General features: G+C 42.4%; 1 protein-coding gene across 1 annotated transcript; it reads right to left on the reverse strand.

Annotated features, from left to right (window-relative positions):
* Nucleotides 1-305: 305 nt before the first annotated feature.
* NT5E (5'-nucleotidase, ecto (CD73)) lies at nt 306-22,274 on the reverse strand. The gene is made up of 9 exons (XM_010000545.1): nt 22,162-22,274; nt 18,983-19,251; nt 13,483-13,671; nt 9,605-9,802; nt 7,972-8,123; nt 4,936-5,044; nt 3,901-4,050; nt 2,163-2,363; nt 306-463 (listed from the first exon to the last, which is right to left on the reverse strand). Exons 1-9 carry the CDS (start codon nt 22,272-22,274, stop codon nt 306-308), a joined length of 1,539 nt encoding a protein of 512 aa, XP_009998847.1.
* Between the last annotated feature and the right edge of the window lie 323 nt (nt 22,275-22,597).

Below are 22,597 nucleotides of genomic sequence, written 5' to 3' on the forward strand. Positions count from 1 at the left end.
CCCACTCATATCCACTGATACTTTGCTTCTTGCAACATCAAGCTGAATTGTGGGTTATGCAAGTTTGTACCTGCTGATTCAACCTAAGGGAAGTTATGAATTCTGCCCACTTCTTCTGGCCTGTGTGCTTCAATGATTCTACCAGATTAAAGACAATTGCTTGTTGCTTTGCATACTGTTGACATGCAGAAACCTAAATGCTCATTCATCCTTAGTGTAAGAAAAGAGGACAGTTCTCTTTTCCCTTTGCCAGCAGCATCTCTCCTCCTGTCTTCCTCCAAACAAAAACATAACGGAGCAAAAAATCAAGTATACAAGAATGTTACAATGAACAATACAGAAATCAGGGTAAGACTTCCTTCAACAAGACTTCCAGAAGAAAACTTTATTCGACCTTCAACAGCAGGGTAAATCCTCTTCATTCTCTGGAGGTAACGGGAAACAACCTCAACATCAGGTTCACCTGAACAAAGAAAGAAATAAAGATAGTGTTCTCTGCAGCAACCAAGCTCTCAAGCAAAACTTAAGAAAACTGTCTAAAACTGCACTTTCACATCAAGTCTTAAAGCAACCTGGTTTTTATGGTTTGTCATTCTGTCAAGTCACTGTAGAGGTGTGGAGAGTTGTTTCTTGTGCACAGATAAAACACCTGCGGTGGTTTGTAGCCTGAAACCTTGGTAGCAACTCATTGGAAAAAGGAAAATAGGAGAGTTCTCTTTGCATTGTCTTGCAAGCAAACAAAAAAAACCCCATCTTTCTGTTGCACTGGTAACTTCCAGTCAGATTTAGGTAGGTTGAGATGGTCTCCCCACCTGCTTGAGTGAGAGTCCTATAGATTTGATAAAGTATCACTTGAGCCTTTCAAATTTACGTTACCTTTCTTAGGAAGAATTTCTAGTCTGTGCTCTGCTGCCACATCCATGATGTGGATTTTCTACAGTGGAAGACCCCCTTGAGTCAGTGCAGCCAACAGTGTCATATGAGCCATGTCTGATCCAAGCTCTTAAAATCCTCAAGTGCAACACCTCCACCTTAAAAGTAATTAGTTTTGCTCCTCTGCTATACTGGACTACTAGAAGCTTTCAAGATGTTCCCTCTCATGATTCCTAATTATTTTTCTCCACATGCATTTATTTCTACATATACAGATATGGTATGAAAACTACAGCCCATGCCTGTCACCCCCAGTTTACAAGCTGTACACTGAGTTTGATTGAGAACAGCCATCCCACTTGTGAGAATCAATTTTAAATTGAAACATGTAGTAGAACCAGAAGAATAGTCTGTAGTGAAGGTCCAAAAGGAAAGCATGCTTTCACCATCTGAGATTAGAACGTATGAAATTAGAGTTCTGCAAGATGTAGATACGTTCCTAGACAATACTTTATGTGTTTTTGTTTGGTTTTTTTTAAATCAGCACTACACCCTTTTTGTTTTCAGAAATAATTTTGAACTCGAGTACTTTTTTCAAGTTTCCCTTGGTCCTAAAAGATGTACATGTCAGTTGTAGGAATGCTGAATTTCTTTCAGCTGCTACTTCAGGGAATCCCAAGGCAGCATTAGAACACCCTTCCTTTATAGGCACCCTGCTGCTGCTTCTGTTACTGCTCCTGCTGCCTGCTCCTGCTGCCTGCAGAACTCGTGAGTGTCCCGCTGCTCTTGAGCAGCAGGCTAATTCCTGCAGTGCACGCTGGCATCTCTCCCCTTGCCTTCTGTGTTGCTGAGCTGAGCTGCACGTCCTTCGGTGGCAGAGCTGACGATTCTGTGTTTGCAAATACTTCCAATACAGTAGAATTTTGAGGTCTGAAGAAAACAGCACCTTTCTTGGTGATGCTGTGTTTAGTAATTAAAGTGCAAGGCAGTACACAAAACGTGCTCTCTATAATGTGCTTTTTGCCTTTTTTCTGATTTATCATGACACCAGAACTGTTCTCACAGCAGTGCTGAATTGACAAGGTTTAGTTTCTCTTTGAAACTTCTGTGCTTTAACTGAAAAATAATATAATGGCTGGCTACAACCAAGACCAGGAATCCAGTGCAGTCAGATCAGAGGCAAATTTGATCTAGCCAGTAAACTCAAGAAGTCCAAGACATGTACTATAAAAAGATCTTTTAACTTTTAGGAATTGTTTGTCTGCTACCCTGTTGGAGCCCATCCTTACCTTTATTGTAGCCCAGATTTTTGTCTTTCAGCATATGATAGCCATCTCCTCCAAATAACATGTAGGATGGAAGAGTCACATTGTATATTGCATCCATCTCGAGTGGGAAGTAGGCTGGGACTCGGCAGGCTGTGCAAAGCCCTTCTAAACTAACAACTCTGCTTCCTGGGGCTCTGGAGAGGTCATAGACCACATGGATGCCTGTGAAAATACACATTTAATTGCCACTTTCTGCAGTGCCTATAGAACATAAAGGGCTAGAAGCAGCATTCTCCACCATTTCCAACGGATTCTTTATGTTAGCTTGTGTCACTGAGAGGTGATACTGTGCTGAGTGATACTAGTTAATACCCTGTGTTTTTCCTCCCAATTTCTTTGCTTTTATCCAAAATCCATGAAATTAGAGAACTGCTGAAGTACTGTCCCACCTCTGTTACTTATCTGGTTGTCTGTTCTCATCACTATTCCACAGAAGGAAATTACTAGTCACGGGATTAGGATACTGCAAGGTAAAAATAGCTTCCCTTATTTCTGCAGTCACACGCTTTCTCCTTCCCCTGCCTTCTTGGCTGAAATGATTTCTTTTAAAACCAGCCACCCTATCTTAGCAGCTAGGATGGATAGTAAGTACTGTCCTGAAAAAAAGAACGCTGGGCTAGGGCAGAACGCTGTGGTTTCTGCTCACTGCAGAAGGAACACTTCCAGTTGTGCACTGTCCTCAGCCACAGCCTGGGGAGAGTCAGGTCCCCAGAACAGCACTGCAAAGGACTTGGTGAGCAGGAAGCCACTACAGCTTGTCCAAAGCACAGAGCCTCTTTCAACCTTGATGCTCTCCCTGCTCTTGATCTTCTGTCCTGAACCCTTTCCAGAGTCACCTTTTTTTTTTTTTCCTGTGCAAAGGGCACTGAGAAGGGCTGCTGCTGCTCTGCCTTACCCAAGAACCTGGTAACTTACCAGTGAATCGCATCCTTGGCACATGGGGGGGTTCTAGATCACATAGCAGGGTAGTGCCCCCATCATCAGGCTACACAGGAAAGGCATGGAGGGGGAAAAAAAATCCCTCAGCCTCTGCCCTGGAAGCTTAGTGTTTTTGCTAAATAAACAGCAAGATGTGCACTGCATCACAATGACACCAGCAAAAAAAGTGACTGTAGCCTGGGTACACACCTGGGTAAATGTATGGGGAGCTGCAATTCAAGAAATATTTATGTTTTCAATATTTAACTGTTCATCCCTAACATTTCTTGAAATTCACTGGAGCAATTCCACAGCCTACTTGGGCTAACTCTAGAACCATCAGCAATCATTAGACAAGAGCACAAAATGATTCTCATAAACTGAAGTTTGGCAATAACTGGCAGAGATGTCCAATTCGGGATTTCAGGTTAGGCTGCCAGTGAAGAACTGAAAGCTGGAGTTTGTTGTAGCTATTACTGTGTTCCAGCTATCCTCAATTATCCCTTCCTGTAGTTAACTGAAGTATTAAACTGCTGCTGTTACGGATTACTGAGCCAGCTGGGAATCCTGTCCCTGCTGAAGGGAACAGCAGTGGCCCATGAGCTGCAGCGGCTCAATGAAACATACCGTGTTGGTTCGCTGGCAGGTGAGAGGCACAGGGCCAGAATCTACAACCAACCTGCTTTCCATTCTTAAAGAGGCTTCCAGGTGTAATACACACACGGCCAACAGAAGGGAGGGCTGGCTTGGAAAACTGAGAAGGGGAAGGAAGAAAATGTACCTCCAACCTGCAGCAGCTCTCCGCTTCCTTGCCCGTATCTGCGCACGCTGTGCTCGAAAGCTTCTTTCAGGGTGGAGCCTTTAAGCCTTACCAGATCAAAACGACCTCCAAATGGCAAAACAGACAGCAGATCTTCCAAAGTAATGCTACCTGGAGGAACAAGCCTTTGTTTACATTATTTTATTATTTTTTTAAAGGTTACAATAACATTTTAGCATCATTTAGCAGCATATGTTTGACCAGGAATGTGGTAAGTACAGTTGGAGAAAATGAGAGCCAATAGAGGTGAGGATCACATATATTGTCCCAATCAAAGAACCTGCATCTTTATCATCCAGCAAGTATCAAGACCAATAAATCTGAATTTGATGTAACTGCATGTATTGCTATTCAAATAATTCTGCTAAAAGAGATTACACACCACCAACCTAGGATGAAGAAAACCAGATATTCTTACAAAGGTAAATTTTCCAGTTTCTTAAGACTTACTCATGTAGACCTACAGGAAGATTTAGCTAAAACTAAAAAGCTGTTTTCAGGTTTTGTTTCTGTGATACCAGGAAAATAAGAACTGTAAGACCTTAACATAGAGAAAAGCCCAGATTGACTTATTCTACAGCAGGCTACAAAGGGCTCACAGTGACCATACCCTATGACCCTCTGCAGCAGGAGGTGAAGAAACAGCCTTAACAGGCTGTACATTAAGAAGATCCCTTCTCAGTCTTCTCTCTCTCCAAGCAGCTCCCGGTCTCTCAGCCTCTCCTCATAAGGCAGGTGTTCCAGTCCCTTAATCATCCTTGAAGCCTCTGTTGGGCTCTCTCAAGTAAATCCCTGTCCCTCTTGAACCAGGGAGCCCAGAACTGAACACAATACTCCAAGTGAGGTCTCACCAGGGCCGAGTAGAGGGGGAGGAGAACCTCCCTTGACTGCTGGACATACTCCTAATTCACCCTAGGATTCCATTGGCCTTCTTGGCCACAAAGGCACATTGCTGTCCCATGGATAAGCTGTCATTCAGCTTGCAGTTTTACATACCATTAGTGCTCTGTTCATCAATGGCTGATCGTATCCCACCTCCATTCAGGATGCACATTGAAACATGGTTCCATGACTTGTCATACGGGTGTCCAATATTCTCATAAAGCTGCCAAAGGAAAATGTTTCAACTGATTTTTAATCTTCACTTAGTCCAGACTCTGGAAATTTACACCAAATACAATCTGAGACTGAAGAAAGATAGAAAAGTTTTACACCTTCTTTGACATCACCTTCAGCCCCACTGTAAAATACTGCATTATTAAAAAACAATCACAGCAAAACAAATCAAAATACATATCCTAGGAGTTCTTTAAAGTATTTGCCTTTGTCTGTAATGAACTCTTGAACTCCTCTTAGTCTGTGTGTGGATAACATAATCAGGGGAGGCCAGCTGAAGAAAGGAAGGATGATTTTTCAGTTGCACTAACTGTGATAAATACAAATTATTTGAGTTGTTTTGAGAACTGGGAAGTGAAGAGGACCTTAAATATAGCTGTACATGTAGGGGAATATGTAAATTAATTTATCTCTTGTTGAATGTTGCAGGTAATTCAGAAGTTTCAGCTTCTCCAAGATTGTTTTATTTTGTATTTGGAATGGTTTTGGCAAAGTAGAATGAAGCAACAGAGTGGAGGAACATGAAACAGGCAGACTAGATCAGACCCAAAAATCTGCTCTGCACAGCATCATGTCTCCAACAGTGGTAAAACTCTGACAAAATTCAAGGATGAGATAATAGTTGCTTGAGGCATCCTAAGGAGTAAAGAAAATGGATACCAGGGATTTACTCAGTTGTGTAATAATAAGCCTACAGTGTTAATCCTCAGAAATAACTGAGTAGAAAAGAAACAAAGATAATGGAAGGGATGCACTGGTCTCTGTATAGGAATGACTATGATTATGGCTGCTCAGGCTCACAGAGACAGAAATATGGGAAGGACATGACATGAGTCTATAAAATAAAGAGCATATGGAGGTTGGGCAGGAATTGGTGTGCTTTCTCTATTCCAAGAATGACTAAAGATTCCAAGAGGAGTGACAAGGATGGCTGAAAACACAGAAAAGTTTCTGAACGTAGACTGATGATGCAGACTGTCTGACCTGGTAATGAGACAACAGAAGGAAAATATTTGACAGGATGCTGGGTTGGATGATCCTGTTGACTGTTCTAGTTTGGCCACTTCTCTGCTGCACTCTTATGCTGTGTTTGTGGCCTCTGGCTTGTTGGTGCTTAAATGTTTTGTGGCTCCAGCTTAGTGATCAAAGATGTTCTCTACACCCAGACCCATGAGATATTCTTACATTTGTAATTTGTAGTTAATCAATGAATAGATCTTCTCCCGTTTGCTGATTTCAGTTTGAACCATACCCCTGATTTACTAATTTGCCTGGAACCAATAACAGGATTACAAAGCTGTAATTCCTCACAAAAAATTCTGGTTCTACACTTGCTGACGTCCAGTCCTCAGCACAGAGGCAGTTTAAAATCAGAGCTCACACACTGATGTTAGCAACTTCACAGCCATTTCTCATTTCAGTTCTTTGCAGTCCTTTGGAAAATGCCACCTGGGTCTGTCAAACTTTTTTTCTGAGATTTTGTGCTACTGTTGGGAGAAGCAGCACGGAACTAAATGGACTGTTTTGACCCAATACCATTGTTCAATCCATCTCTCGTATTTTTCAGTCTCTGGATTTCCCAGGACAGCTCTAAATATTAAATCCTATGGTAGAGAAAGGTCTGTTTTTTACCCTCATATCCTGAATGGATGGCACTAGAGAGGAAAGCAAGTGTAGAACAGGTACATGCAAAGACCATGAAGAACAATCTATGTATCTACTGATGACTGCAGATGGTTGTCTAGAGACACTGATTTAACTAACATAGAATTTGACCCTCCAAGACAAAATACATAGAAGACTGTAAATCTGAGTTCTGAAAGATTTCAAAATTACTTTCTTTATGTTTAAAAAGAACCAAAGCATTTGATCACATTTTTCAAATACAAGTATAAAGAAGTCTAGCAGGAAGGAAAAAGCAAGGCACTACAGTTTTAGTAGAACTGTATGCAAATTCCCAAATCTGAAGCTAATTTGGAAATTAGCCCGTGTACTAAGAATTATTTTCAGGATTTCAAGAAAAGCAATCATGTGGCCTGGATGAATAGCTTTGGGGAAATATCTAAATGAAAACTCATGATTATTAATTGGCTTCTGCCCTTGCTGCAGTGCTGCAGGACATTTATGGCAATGCTCATTTTCTGGAAACAGTCATGGTAGTGAACATTTTTCCCTGGAGCACCTGAAGGAAATGGTGCTGCTGTGGGAGAGTAAAACACTCAAAACTAGCTAGTGTAAAATGTGGAAGTGACTTCTGACACCTCTGGGTGTGACGTGACTGTTAAAGCCCAGCGGTACCTGTCAGGATGCAGCAAGCGCCAGTGGCTCCCCCTGTGCTGGGGCGCTGGGCACTTTTACCTCTTCTGGTCCTGGCTGTTTGTGTGGCCCTTCCACTTCCTTTGCTTCAGCTGGCACCTTTTGGGCTCTTTGGTGGGACAATTCAGATCAGTAACTTGGCAGAAAACTACACAGATTTTGATGGCTGGCTTTTTTTTTCCTGGGTTAGTGCATTAAAAAAGGGTGACAGCAGAGCCTGGTAATGTTGGGCAGAAGGTACCTGCTGTGAGTGGGGATCAGCAGCAGGGCAGGAGAGGGGTGGAGGGGCTGAGCTCTCCCCCCAGCTTGAGGAACAAGCTCTTAGATCAGTCTCTTAAAACTGCAGCCTCAGGGCCAGCAGCAAACAAGCCATTTTCCAAATGAGGATCTACACAAAGAGTAAACTGCTCCTTCCTCTATAAAGGAAGATTAATTATAGTGTTGCTACTGCCAGATCTTTCTAGGGACACACTAGATGTGACTGTGTTGGAAAGCAGCACAGAGCCTGCGTGCTGATAATTTGGAGCCTGAGAGCATTTCATCTGATAGCTCTGGAGTCACACTGAGATGTGATTGCCACCTGCAGTGGCAACATCTTACCACAGCATCACAAAGGAAATTCCCCATGTTACATTCTTGGAAGCGACACGTTTTGGTTGTACCATCTAGGTAAACACTAGTTTGTCCAACCTCTGTAGAGTAATTCCCCAGGTTTTTCCTCCATTTTTCCACTTCTTCTTTAATGTGTTCATCTATAAAGTAGTATAAAAGTGTAAAATAAGCATTGCACATGTCATATTAGTGACACTAAAATGAATACAAAGCTTAGGAAAAAAAACCCTGCTCTTCATTATACTAAAATGTTACATGTTCCCTAAAGACTCTTCACATAACACCTATACTCACTTCAAACTAAGCCTGGAAGTGGGGCAGGCAGGACAGGATAAACAAGTGAACAAGCTATTCCTGTGCTCCAGAAAGGCTACCACCTCCATAACACTTAAAAATAGTTTTGGTTAGCCCTAGATTCTAAAATCTGACGACAGGGTCTGCAGCTACCCTGACAGGTGAGAGGTTTCAACATACAAGTGAGCTTGGTCTTTACTTGACATCTCTTTTCTTCCTTCTCCTAATTATACCTTCCTCCCCTTTAATGTTGTGCTAAAAGGAATACTAGCTCAAATATCAATGTCAAGTAAAAACTCCTTATAGAAATTAATGCTCTATGCACATCTGCCTGCCAGGTGCAAATGTAATTCTTCCAGAAAAAAAACAGATACAAAGATACTTGTACATACAGACAGATAACATCACAACTGTTTTATATCAGCTATTAGTTTTAAGCAATTTGCCATGTAACTGTCAGCAACTGCAACATTTATAAAATGAGTGCACCTGTGTATCTGCATTTTCACTTCTACTGACATCTGAGAGAGAATGTAAAGTCTCTTTACATCATCTCATTACAGTAATAGATCACTCAGAATAACACAGTAAATAAGAATATAACTTTTAAAGGATTCATTTTATAAATACTCTGGTAGAAGCTAGGAAGTCCTGTAAAAGCTCATAACTTTATACAGCAAACACTGGACAAGAACCAAAGCCTAGAGAAGCAGCCCCAGGTGACTACAGAGCTGACCAGAAGCAGGTAACACTGCTCAGATAGTCACAAACAGAAAGTAACAGAGAGACCCTCTTCCCCCCAGTTCTTTACATGTTTCAGAGCTGAAACACTGAACACACTCAGCATTGAAAACAAGAAGTTGTGGGGTTTGTATGTTATATTTGCACATTGCCAGAGTATTCCAGTTGTGGGGTTTTTTTGGAACATTTCCACTTTCATACATTGTCCTAAACTCTGTTCTGAAGAACCCAGCCTCTAGCAAATCAGTGTAAAGTAGTGCTCATAATCCTGTAAATCATAACTACAGGAGCTCTGCCAAAAGGTAAGGTAATACACGGCCCGAGTTCCTACAGAAGGACTTTCAGGACACACAAAAGGACACACAAAAACATACACTGAACTTGTGAAAATTCAAAGACCACCGTTCAGAAAGAGAAACAGAGGCAAACGGGTACAACTGTGACACTGCCTGAACCCTACCCAGAAGAGAGCTGCAGGCTCAGGAAGCAAACTGAATTATTCTGTGCTCTGGTCTGTGAATTTAGCATAACAACACTGGAACTGCAGCAGCAGGGCAGGCAGATTCAAGCGCCTAAGTCCACGTACCTTCAGGAACACTGCTGTCCAGCAGGATGGGGTTTCCAACTGCTTCAACTACATTTCCTTTCTTGTCAAATGTAACATTTAAGTAACCCAGATATTTTCCATAAGCATAAGCTTGTACAACTGGCACCTTCCTTCCATCATCTGAGTCAACCATGAATGGATATGGGCCAGCTGGCTCTTCAGTAGAGGGTGGGATGCCTGCATGAAGAAAGCATGTAAAGCTGGTCTTCAGCCCATGTAACCTCCAAGGAATTATTAGAATGACATTTCTGTTTCTCAGCCTTACAACAACCAAGTAGAATATTAAGCAGAAATGACAATGAATGTACTGGATGACAAGCACACATTTGGTTCTTCAGTTACGTTATTTCATAAGAGACAATGCTCTTTTCAGGACACAAGCTCTAATAACTGCCAGAGTGTTTTTTAAGTTGTGACAGCACACTCCTCCATGACATCATGGCAACAAAGGAATTTTTCATTCTAACTATTTCAATCTAAACCTCTCAGTAACACATACATACCGGCCTCTGGCTGAGAATTTGGCTGTTAAGCCTTCACACTATATGATTCTGCACTGGGCAGAAAATGAGACTGTTAGTAAAACACACATTTCTTTATATGAAAAAGTCTAAACTACGTTTATTGATAATACGCAGTCAGAATAACAAGCAGTTCTGTGAATTTGTGCATACACTCAGCTGATTTGTTTTTCACTACCCCAAACTTAGCCTCCAAAATTTCAGACGGGCTGCAAACCCTCTGCAAAAGCAAACTTCATTAGCATTAGAGTTATGTGGCCGTGGATTTAACACTCCTATCAACCTGCAAAGATTGAAGGGTGATTAAATGCAGGACTTGGAAACAGATTAAAGCCAGGCATTTACAGAGAGAAAAGATCTCAGCTCAATTGGCACAACCACAGGATTTAGAAACCATGCAGGGGAGGGAAGCAGCAACAAAAACTAGACAGCACAGCTCTTGTCTCAAGGGTGCCAGCCTTCTCCTGTCTCCTTGACAATATTATCCGAGCAGCAGCCCTCCCCCCTGTGATTCCCGTCAGTATTTCTACCCCACTCTGAGCAGCACCACGTGCTGTGTGGGGGCTCCACAGTGGGGCCCCTCCCGTCCCAAAGCCGGCGGCGCTTCCCACCCGTGTCATGAGAGCTGGGGTGCTGGTGGGGTGGGGGCATGGGGAGTGGGCACAGAGGACGTGGATCCAGAGGAAAGCAGTCTCTTTCCTTCCATGGCTCAGAGAACAACTGGTTTCCTTCCATTTACAGTTGTTTATGTAATCTGAAATCCTGGGATAAGCCACATGACACACGTTCCTCCTCCAATTCAAATACGATCCATATTTATCTCTAATCCTCCTTCTCCTCCAGGGAGAATGGCTGTTACAAACTACAAGCTGAACCAAATTGACCAGAGAACTAGTTTTGCCACTTTCAGCCTAACTGACAGTTGCTTCTTGGCTTCTCTTCACTATTCAATAGTTATTTTGGGAAGAATTCAATAAATCCTGGAGCTAATATGAACCTTGTAGGACTAACACATGTAGCTTTGGCTTTTTTGAAACTGAAAAAGGTTTTGATCTTTTGCCCTCGTGCAGTCCTCCCATGAACAGAGCATTAGCAAGAGAAAGTTACTTCCTGACCATCATTTTAGTTCAGATCAGCTGCACACGGTTAAGTGCTTGTCCAGCACCATATTAATTTCTTGCTTTCTGAAGAAATACTTTATCATCCTGATAATTTGTTGCAGGATGAATTATCACTATGACATTATTCTGTTGTAAGATAGATCTGCTCCTTCTGAAAAGAAAAGAATTTTCACTTGTTCTTATCCCCAAAGATATTAAATTAATATATGCTTATTTTAACTAAGTAAGTGGATACATATTTTTTGGTGTATCTCCCCTAGATACTTTTTTTTAATTCTTCTCACCTCACTGTTAATAAAGTGAGACCATTTTTTTCATTAACAGTATGGCCCTTGGAAAAGGGACCAGAACCCACTCCCATCTCAGTTCTTTACTCTGAAGGCTGCAGAGTCCTCTCCTGTGTGTTCTCTCTGGCCTTGGAAATCTTGGAACAGCTCCAAGTGGGAAGATGAAGCAGCTTGACCTAGTCTAGTCTGACAGTGGGGTACTCTCCAGGATGCCAAGAGAGGTGCATGTGAACTCCTTCAGATCTAGACAGCATATGAGCTTAGGTATCTCAGCTCCTAGAGCTCTGCAGATCATGATTCCCAAAGGTGAACAGTGGCAGCCCTATGGGACACACCCAATAAGACATTCTGACTACTTTGGCTACCACTTTGAGGCACAAACTCTCTACAGGCATCGACCAACAAGCCTGTGCAAAAGAATCTGGATTCCACCATGTAAACCCATGATGAATGCACACTTGGAACACTGCATGCATCCTTGGTGTTCCCATCTCAAAAATAACTCAATAAAACTGCTGAAAAATGCCACCAGTGGGCAGGAGGCTGCACACAGACAAAAGAGCAAGGTCTCTGCAGGATGTGCAGGGCAGTGGTAGAACACCCTGCCACTGGCTGTTGTGAAGGCTGAAGACAATCAAAGGGAGATGGGGCCAGTTCAGGGGGGAGAATTCCAGTGGGAGGTAGTAAATACCAGGACACCACTTCTGGCTTGGGAAGTCCCTGAGCTGCAAGCTGCTGGGAGATGGGGGCAGATTTGAGTACAGTGTCTCAACAGGCTTGTCCACTGTTCCTTCACCATCCTCCCTTGATCACTTCTGAAGACAAGATGATGGGATGGACAGTCCTGTTGACTGTTCCAGTTTGGCCACTTCTCTGCTGCACCCCCAGGCTGTTTGTGGCCTCTGGCTTGTGGGTAGGTGTGAAAACACTTTGTGGCTCCAGCTTAGTGATCAAAGTTATTCCCCAAGGCCAAATTCAAGAGATATTCCAAACTGCTCAATGTGTAACTGTTGCATGCTATTGTTTAACAAGTGGGACAGTAAAACATGAGAGAAAAAAGGCATGAGGAAGTGAGAGGGGATGAATGGAGGGAGGAGAGGATGAAATAGACAGTGGAAAGTGGGCAAGTTCCTATGGTACATGGTGCTACCCCTGTGACTAGGGCACAAGGGGAATTTAACTGAAAATTACATTAAGTTCCTGGTGTAGTCTCAACCAGTTAATTAAGTTTCTGCTAAATTTAACAAACTATCTTTGATGGCTTCAAAAATCCCAGCTTTTTGGTCACGTGTGTCCTTACACACTGGCACAGGGAAAGCAGCAGCACTGGAGAAGCTTTAGGTTTTGCCTAAAGCAGCTTTGCTGCAGGAGAAATCAGGTCAACAATGTTTAACTCTGGAATTACATCACCCCTAAGGAAAAAGAGGAATAAAGTCAGAGATTAAAAGAAGGACTGAAAAAGACAGAGGAAACTTGGGAAAAGCCTTGGCAAGGCTAATGGAGACCTATAAATACAGAATCAATTTCTGTGGAAAATCAACACTGGTTTCACTTCTGTAGTCCTATATGACTGACTTTGCTTAAGTCACATACAAGTTTAATTGCAAATACCTTATTTGCTCTTTTATATGTGTGAGCTTTAAAGAGGTACAATATGGTTGGCAGTAATTTGCCCATATTACTACCTTTGCTCCTCTGTCCCACTTTTGTCACCTTCACAGCATTAAAGAACTTCTCAGTGAGTTAGGGCACTTCTTGCTCAGTGACTGTTTTACATTAGTTTCTTCCACAGAAGTTACAGAGAGGTATTGGCCATGACTCTAGCCCAGTACAGCCAGCAGCAAACCTTAATTGTGGAACTTGTGAAGTTTAAAGAGCAACAGTTTCAGCTTTGCCTTAGAAGCAATGTTTTTGTAGAAGTAAAATACCTGTATAGAGAAATGTGTTTGTATGTCCTCCAATTACAACATCCACTCCTTTCACTTTCTGGGCAATGTTTTTGTCCACAGTAAAACCAGAATGTCCTAGGGCAATTATTTTGTTCACTCCCATAGCAGTAAGTTTATTCACTTCTACTTGCAATGCTTCAATTTCATCTTCAAAGATTACATCATCTCCTAAAAAAAAAAAAAAAAAAAAAAAAACAAGCATGAATGCATTTGCAAAGTACCTTAAATACTGGTACCTTAAAAAGTAGTTGATATCAGATTCTACTTTATGTAATTAATAGAACTTTGAATGTCAGTGGTTTCAAATGCCCTCCGCTGGCTCAAGCTCATGATGTGGTCTGATGTTCTCCAGTCTCTCAGGAGCACCTGTAAGCACCTGTGTGCTTACCCTAGTGCAGCATCCCTGCACTGAGCTATTTGCAGCTGCCTATACTAAACAAGTTCTAACTCCACAAAAAAAACCCAAACAAACAAACAAACAAAAACCAAAAACCAGTGATACCAGCTATGGAGTAAAAAATGGAATGGCTTTTATTATTCAACTAGAGACAGGAAACTAAATAGATCAGTAAGTGACTAGAAAAATCTTGTATTCTACTATAAAACTTTTTTCCTGCCCAAATTGTATTTCTTTGAGACCTTCCATCTTCTCCCCAGTTACACCTCTTTTTTTACTCCACACTGATCTCATTCTTCCCCCCACCCCTTCATCCCCAAAGCTTTAAACAGCAGCTTCTTCAAAGTCCTGCACTAAAGTCTGAATTGCCTTTTTACACACATTATCTCACTGACTGTGAACCACTCTCAGTAACACCAATACAATCCAGCACACAACTGAGCTACCATCCTGAAACCAGAACATGAGAACAAGAACAGAAAGGAGAAATCTTCTCCAGAGCACAATGTTAGGAAACTCCCCATCTTTCTCCAAGGTTTCCGTGTTCACTGAAATTATTCCAGCACGACAAACAGTTACAAGAGCACTAGATAAACATGCACTCTTACCCTGAGCACAGTGCATTGGATTGCACAAAAGGACTTCCTATGTAAGAGGCTAATTTCTTTGATGAAGCTTTAAGAACAGAGACAACAAACTGCTATCCTAAACTTTCTGGTGAAGACAACCATGTAAAAATTAGGCCCATTTCCCCTCTACCTCATTCCTCTCCTTTCAGAGTTTTGTCATCAAACAATTTTGAATTATACCTTTAAGTCAAAAGATTTACATTATTTCATAACAAAGGCAGGAGTGAAACGAATCCACAATTCAGAGCAAAAGTCTCAGGAAATGAAGAGGAAGCTGCTACAATGGGAGAGATAAAAGAGGGTTACATAAATTGGTTCAGCACCACACCCATTGAATAGTCTGGTTACTGCCAGAGGGAATCTCTGTTTTAGACACTGCAGAGCGAATTGTGCAGCACATCCCCACATTTTCTTCCTGTGGACCTCTTCTTAGAATCAAAGAGTCATAAGTTAATTGAAGTTGGAAGGAACCTCTGGGAACCATTTAGGCCAAAACCCACTCAAAGCAGGAACTGAAAGCCAAATGAGGATGCTCAGGATCTTGTCCAAACAAGCTGAAATTCCACAACCTCTCTGGTCAACCTGTTTCATGGCTTAATTCCTCTTACCATAACAAATGTTTTCGTTACATCCCACTATAATTTCCTGTGGTACTTTTTGAGCCCATTGTTTCTTGTCCTTTCTCTGTGCCCCTCTGGGAAGAGTCTGTCCCTGTATTCTCTATAAACCCCATGAAGACAGTGGAAGACTGCACTTGGTTCACTCTTAGCCTTCCTTCTCCAGGCAGAGGGAACCCACCAGCTCCAGCCCCTTTTTCTACATCCTTGTGCTTGACAGAAGCAGGGTTTGATACAGAGCTACTGGAAAAAGTGGAAATCCCAGCAAGGCTGGCTCAGCATAAGCCCACCATGTGTTCATCTCACCCACCTATGGACCAGCTACAATGGCCACGCACGCACAGCGTGAGCACCAGTTCTGTAAGGAGAGCTGGGCTCTCTAAAGCAAGAGCAGGAGCTGCTGGCCAGTTGTGCTAGCACACACTTGCCTGCAGGCCAGCTTCTCCCATGGCACACAGCCAGGTGGCCCATGGCAACCAAGCTCCCCCCATCAGCACCAGCTCTGCCACCCCTCTACAGCCTAAAAAGCAGCGTACACGAAAGACACATTATTAATCTTGAACCCACTTTAAAACAAGTCTACCTGCATACTGAGGGGGAGAACAAGGCATGTCCCATGCCAGTATGTCCATCTCTCTCCCAGGACTGTTACAGCAGGGCACAGGCAGCCACCGGTGCTGGGGGGCACAGCAAACCCACCCACCTCACCCTCAGAAAGGGGTTCCTGCCTGGGGGCTGCAGGACCTTCTGGCACCCCTCTCCATGACCCAGACATGGCATCTCTCACCACTTTGTACCCTCATCATCCTCAGCACCGGATCTAATCAAGCTGAAATGGGCCAGCAGGTTCAGGAGTCACACAGCGGGCGACTAAGAGCAAATACCCAGGGCTCATTTCTCTAAGAAACCAGGCAAACAGCAACACACTGCTTAGCACTCACCTCTGCATTTTTTCAGAACAATCTGAATTGAAATAAAGTGCTTATTTAGGAGTTAGTTATTGCTTGTGGCTTTATTTCGCTTCTCTTTCAAGGCATTAAACTGATGTGGCATTCTCTTCTCTTCTTAGATGGGGTAGAGGTTCAGATAAAACATCCAACTGTGCTATAAATGAACAAGGAAAAAGAACTGGCTGCATGTTGAAAATACTATGCAAGCTAGCCAGAATAAAGTGGAATAAATGGAATTTTAAATTCCAATTTAGAAAACTCTGCCAAGTTGATAGTTTTAGTAAACATCTTGCTACCCATAGGGTTACAGAGTAAGCAGCTTCAGGATTGCATCTTGTGCAAAAAAAAAGACAGTGGAAAAAAGGAGATATGTTATTTTACAGCACCAAAAGTTAACGTAGCATTTCTCAGGAGAGATAAAAACCCTAATGATGTTGTGGTCTTTATAATATCATTGCAGAACTCAAGCCAAGCGAGCTTATGCCATCAAAGACTAGAAAGATGGTCTTGGGATTATCAGTGCAAAACAAATACACAGACAATTCTGTCTGTGTGCCAAGGTAGGAACAACTCTTGGAGGATGTTTGAAAAAAAATAAAAATGTGTGTGCATTCAGCTGAGGAACACAGAAGAGAACCTCAGAAAAATTGGCTGTAATCTATAAATTCTGCTGGGAGTTCCCCATTCCTAAGGTTTCCAAACAGTAATATTAACAGTACCTTCAACAGGGATTAATTGTTCCTTCACAGTGGAAACACTGAGATTTAAAAAGACTTGATACTCTGTTAAAATACATTGAGAGCTGTTTTAAGCAGACAACAAAAAGTTCAAGTTGTAATTCCTCAACTGGGTGGAAGGTATTGGGATATATCAACAGAAGAAATCAAGCTCACGAAAGAGGTCACTGAAAGTAGTCATGCAGGAATTCACATGTTTCAGCATTTTCAAGCTTCCTGTTTGCTTCAAGAACAGCCTAAGACTGTTCAGCATGCCCAAGCAATTGCTACAGGGTCTGGGAAAAGTGAATCACCTGGGAGATGTGTGTAGAGATAAGCAAGGTGCTGAATTTAAAATTCACAATGTAACTTACGCCTTGAATTATGGAAGTAGCTTGACAATTATTTTGCCATCAACCCACCTCTGCCATGACCTTATCAGTCTGAAGGATTGCTAAATCATGGGATGATATATAGACACTGAGCTATATTAACACACTCTGAATCCACATTTTCAAACCTTCCAAGTGCTGAGAAGGCAAAGCAGAAAATTAGAAAAAACTCTGATGACTATAAAAGTTGCTGTCAGAATTTGCCTTGCTTGTTGCTCAATTACACTGTGGGATATACTTAGCCCAGAGCTGCTTTAGCTCCATCTATGGAGCTAACAAGCCTTCCCTTCACACACTGGTTTTTTCTAGTTGTGGTCTCTGTTGTGCTGTCTCAATGTATCAAGGCATTCAATATTATGTCTAGATATTATTGGAAATGTATTTAAATGCCTCAATGTCATTCTAGCGCTATCTGGATTTTCCTCTAGTATATTTATTTGTAAGAAAGTTAATTTGATGACCTTATCACACCAACACAGTCATTTGGAAGAAGAGCTGAGATCTATTTTATGAACCCTTAATGAAAAACAATATCCTCTGTCTGTCCATTTTCCAAACTTACTGTGATGTCAGATGCCACCTGCCCTCAAGCACAGGTGAAATTCTATTGCCTACCCTGAATACAACAATTTTCACTGAAAGACAAAAAGAACTCCAAAACCAAACCACTGTGAAATAGAAGTGATACAGAAATCTATTCCGAGTCAAATGTCCACTTCCTGATAGTTTAAAACATCCAGCATAGGAATTACACAGCACAGAAGGAAAAGCACAGTTTTATATTCTAATACTTCCTCAAAGTATTGAATATTCCTTTTCTCAAGAAAGCTATGCAATACTCCTTTATCACTTAGCCACTGAAAGAGAAGCAGTATGAAGCTCTTTTCAATGTCTTAAACCATCCAGTGGTGGATGGTTTAGGGGCATCCCTACTGAAAAAATCAAGGAAGAAAGTCTGATCTTGTCAGGGGGTGGCTGAACTTCAAGCAGGCAGTGACTCAGATCTCCTACAGCTGATTTAAATGTGTTTCTCATTCTGACAGACCTACCAACGACCACTTTACTAAAAAAAACGAACCAAACTCAACAAACCAAACCCCCTGAAACGCTGGAAAAGTGGTCAGAAATTGAGAAGTCTTTGTCCTCATTAATTCTAATTTTACTCATGAATGAAGCAATTGTGGTAAAAGCTGAATGGGTGTTCCTTCTGGAGCCTAATTTCTGGAAATATTTGAGAAGCTAAAAACATCTTGGGCAACTTCTGGTTCAAAAACACATGTGAAGCTCTCTTTGCTTTTACTAGGGGCTTAAGCATGGAGGCATCCAAGAACAAAATTTCATCACACAGAGAAATATATTGGTTTGAACACACTTCACTCTAGAGACAAGCTAGTTTTAACTTTTGTTTAAATTGATAAATAACAATATAATAGAGTATAAATGCAAAACCCTAAACAACAGTTAAAACCCCCACAGCCCTCCTGCAATCTTACTGACCTTATTATATTCTTAGATCATTCAGTGATGTTAAATAACTCAGGTCTGTAAGAAAATGGCTTTTAATATTAACCAATCTCCTCCAGTTTAAAAATCAGGCTGTTAAAAAGCTGCATAATACAAATAAAGACTGATAAAACAAACTTCTCATTTTTCAGCTGTAAAAAATAATCTTTGGATTCAAACAAGCGGGCAAGTAATAAAAGTAGCAAAGGATATTGTTACTATATAAAACTTACATACTAAAAGTATATAAAACTTATATAATAAAGAAAACATACCTGGCTGTGAAAGAAAAGAAGTTTCCTTTGTAGTGTAGCCAACAATTCCTACTGCTTCAGAGTCAAAATGCACTATTTTAAAAGGTTTCACGTATTTCATCATTTCAATTCCTAATGGGGTTTTCCCTTTGATGTTTGCACTCAGGATTGTGAAATTAGCATTTTTAAGAAGAGGATCCAATAATCCACTCACACCTTCATCAAACTCATGGTTCCCCAAAGCCTGTGGAAAGCAAAAAGAAAATAACAGCCTAACTCCACTATTCAGTCTATGCAGTGAAGGAAAAGTTCTACTTAAAGAAACGTGGTAATAGCATCACCAGGTACATGGTAACTTGGTACAAGTTCTCAGGTGGCAACTAGAGCAGAGCATGAAAGGGTGCTAAAACCTTGGTCAGCTCTTCCAGACAAAGCGTGTCCATGGTTTCATTCTGAAGATTAAGTGAGGGAAGTCACATTCATATCTAAAAATACTTATATATTTCTCTGCTCTACTTAGAGAAACAACCCCCATGTGTTTGTTCCAACTTTTACTCCCCAAACAGATTATATTAACCCCGACCACGCTCTGACCCAAGCAGGACCCCGAAGCCACTTCAGTGCACAAGCTCAGTATTTCAACCAACTGATTGGCAACGTCTCTTGGTAGAGACAAAGACTCCCAGTTCCTCTTATCCCTACAGGTCAATGGCCCTGCGGAAAAATCAGGATACCAGCAGTAATTTGCATTGGCCATCAAGTGCTCCAGCTGACACTAGGGACACTTACACCCCAGGGAAGGAGCAAAATCCTTTGCATGCTGCTGCAGCACCTCTCCAGGAGAACCAAGAACTAACTAAGAAAATCCTGACTTGGGAAGACAGAATGCACTCCAACTACATTCCATTTCTAACTGTATTGTAACTGCAATCTAACTGTCTGCAAAGCCAAAAAAATACTAAGGAATAACACTCTAAGGAAACTAATTTTGATGCTGACTGATGTTCTGAAAAGACACCCATGGACTCACAGAGCATCTCAGAATGGTAACAAGCTATTTCTTTTTGGCTGATATGTATGTCTTCTGTTCCTCCAAAATATGCAATTAAACCCCCACACCCCCGAAGAAGAAGGCTGCAAACAAAATAAGAATTTGAATTGGATGTAACTGCCATTAGCTTCTTGTGAAAAAAAAGAAAAAGAAAAAAAGGAACCAACCACTTCTGAAACCTTGTTTCTCTTGGCTTTGTATCCTGCATTTGGATTACTTCATGTCCATTAGGATACAAGCTTTGATCAAAACTTTTCCCATGGTGTGGGAGGTTATAAAGTCTCTTGTTCACTAGCAATCACTGGTGGCTAATAATACAGTTTTAGTTTTTATGCAGTTCCTCTGGGAAGAAGGATGCAAACCATTTTGGGTTCCTGTATTCTGTCTAACTATACTTAGGCTCAGAGCTTCTAGGACTCTATATCTGTGCAATATCCCTTCACCAAATCTGAATCCATTGGCCAACACAAAGGTAAGTCACAGGAGGAATAAACAGAAATATTCAGGTACATAACATGTGATCATATAATCCTCCCTTTCACAAGAAACCAGGTGAAAAATATTTCAAAATCAGGATACAAATTCAGAGAAGGATGCAACTTAAAAGTCAAACTGGAAGACTTTCATCACCCTTCCAACTACTGCCTTTGAATTACTTAACTTGGATTTTGGTGTTAATTACACCAAGAAGCAAGGCTAGGGTCAAGAAAATTTTGAAGGCAATACCTGGCTAAACAGGAGAAAATAGGTTTGGGGTGGTAACAGGCATAAGTTAGAAAAGGAGAAACCTAAGAAAGGCACATTTTTCCCATTTGTGGAACAAACCTCTAATGCTGCCAGGATGCCCTAAACCCTCCTATGACTCCTGCCCCAATCCTGCAGCAACTTCTATGACACATGTTCATCCCATTTGTAATCCTACTCCTGTATCTAACTTCTAATCATTCCTGTAATCCACACCTTTTCTGTTAGGGATGTGACTTCCCAAGTTTTTCTTAAAGAAGCACTAGCTCACCCTTCTGCAGTGTGGCTTGTGACTTGGTCCCCTCCAGACACCATCCCCACTGCCTGGTCCCCATGGTCCACGGACAGAAGAACTGAAACAGGTGCTGTGGTGCTGCCCAACACTTGGCATCAGTCCTCAGGCTCTTTGGTAGGTTCTGAAGTCTCTGTAGCTTCTCAGTGTATCCTGTCCCCCTTCTATCCACGGACAGCATTCAAATTGCACTATGCAGCAAGTCCAGAGAGCACGTGGCTGACTACCTCACTTCAAGCATTAGCATCCACTACAAACCTTTGGCTAACCAGTAGGGTGTGGAGTTATTTTTTAATCTTATTCTGATGAAAAAACTCATGGGATCTCCTTAACAGTCCACAGATGCTTCTCTATGCAAAGTGTTGGTAAAACTCAGCACTAGCAGAGAACTGCTGATTTTGCCTGAAAGAATTTCTTCTGGTGATATGATCAGGAACTGTACAAGCTCCCAGCCTGCACATGAACCAGCCAAACCAGCAAAAGCAAGGCTGTGAAAGAGCAGCCAGCCACAAGCTTTGGGAAGAAAGGCAGGGAAAGCCACCTCAAGCTATTTCTGCACTGCAGAACCCCAAAGTGCTCCCCAGCTTTTGGTGAGCATGAGTCCTGAATGCACACACCCCTCCTCATCACCATCGGCAGGAAAAACCCTGTTACTGTTAGAAACCCTTTTACTGATAGTTTTACGATGAGGAAACTGTTCATAGGCCACATGAAAAGGGAGCAGCATCCTTCACAGAGCTGTCTGTCTGGCATGAAGTGTGTTTAGCCTGGAAGAGCACGCTTGGGTCTCTCTTTCACCTCCATAGCTGAGGCAGAGGGAAGAAACAGGCAAAGCCATTTTTACCTGGGAAAGGACAGTGCAGTCCTTTCCAAAGAAAGAAAAGATAAAGACAGAGGATGTGACAGGCTCGGATTTCCCCCTCAAGCTGTCAATTGGGTTGAAACAAACATGCAGTCACTCCCAAATACAACTTCACTGTCTCACCTCCTTTCCGGGTTTGCACGCAAGCAAAACAATTGTCACTCTTCATACATGAACAGGCTACGGCCTGGAGACAAACGACTTAAGGTCGTGGAGTGACATCCCCCAACCTCAGCCTCAAATTACTCTACCTCCTTTCAGCACTGGGACAAGCAACAGAGACAGAGAAGGAGTGGGACTGGCACCGCCTCAGAGAGCCCCCACGCAGCCCCGGGTAACTGGCACACGGACCCTTACACCCCATCGTGACCGCAGCCCTGGCGGGGCTGCACAGGACCAGGGTGGGACTGATGAGAAGTAACCATCCTCAGCCCTCACCGCCAACACGTGCCATCGGTCCCTTCGGGCAGGGCAGGGTTAAGCCCAGGCCCCCTGCCCGGCTCCCCCGGCCCCGCTCCCGCACTGACCCCTCTCCCACCAGAGCCCTCCCAGCCGCCCTGCCCGTCCCGCGCCCCAGCCTCTCCCAGGGGCAGCTCTCCCCTCGCATCACCGCTCCCTCCGTAGCTCCGGCATCCCCTCCCGGTTTCAGGCTGCCCGCGGGCTCTCGACCCCCACTCGGGGTCCCCC

Source organism: Chaetura pelagica, unplaced genomic scaffold, assembly GCF_000747805.2.
Source record: "Chaetura pelagica isolate M959 unplaced genomic scaffold, ChaPel_1.0 scaffold174, whole genome shotgun sequence".
Taxonomy (NCBI): Eukaryota; Metazoa; Chordata; class Aves; order Apodiformes; family Apodidae; genus Chaetura; species Chaetura pelagica.

Coding starts and splice junctions, on each gene's coding strand:
- NT5E (XM_010000545.1), bottom strand. CDS start 22,274: ATGGGGTGTAAGGGTCCGTGTGCCAGTTACCCGGGGCTGCGTGGGGGC. Junction 13,672..18,982: donor TTCTTTTCTTTCACAGCCAG/GTATGTTTTCTT, acceptor TTTTTTTTTTAG/GAGATGATGTAATCTTTGAA. Junction 2,364..3,900: donor AGAGCTGCTGCAGGTTGGAG/GTACATTTTCTT, acceptor GTATTTTCACAG/GCATCCATGTGGTCTATGAC.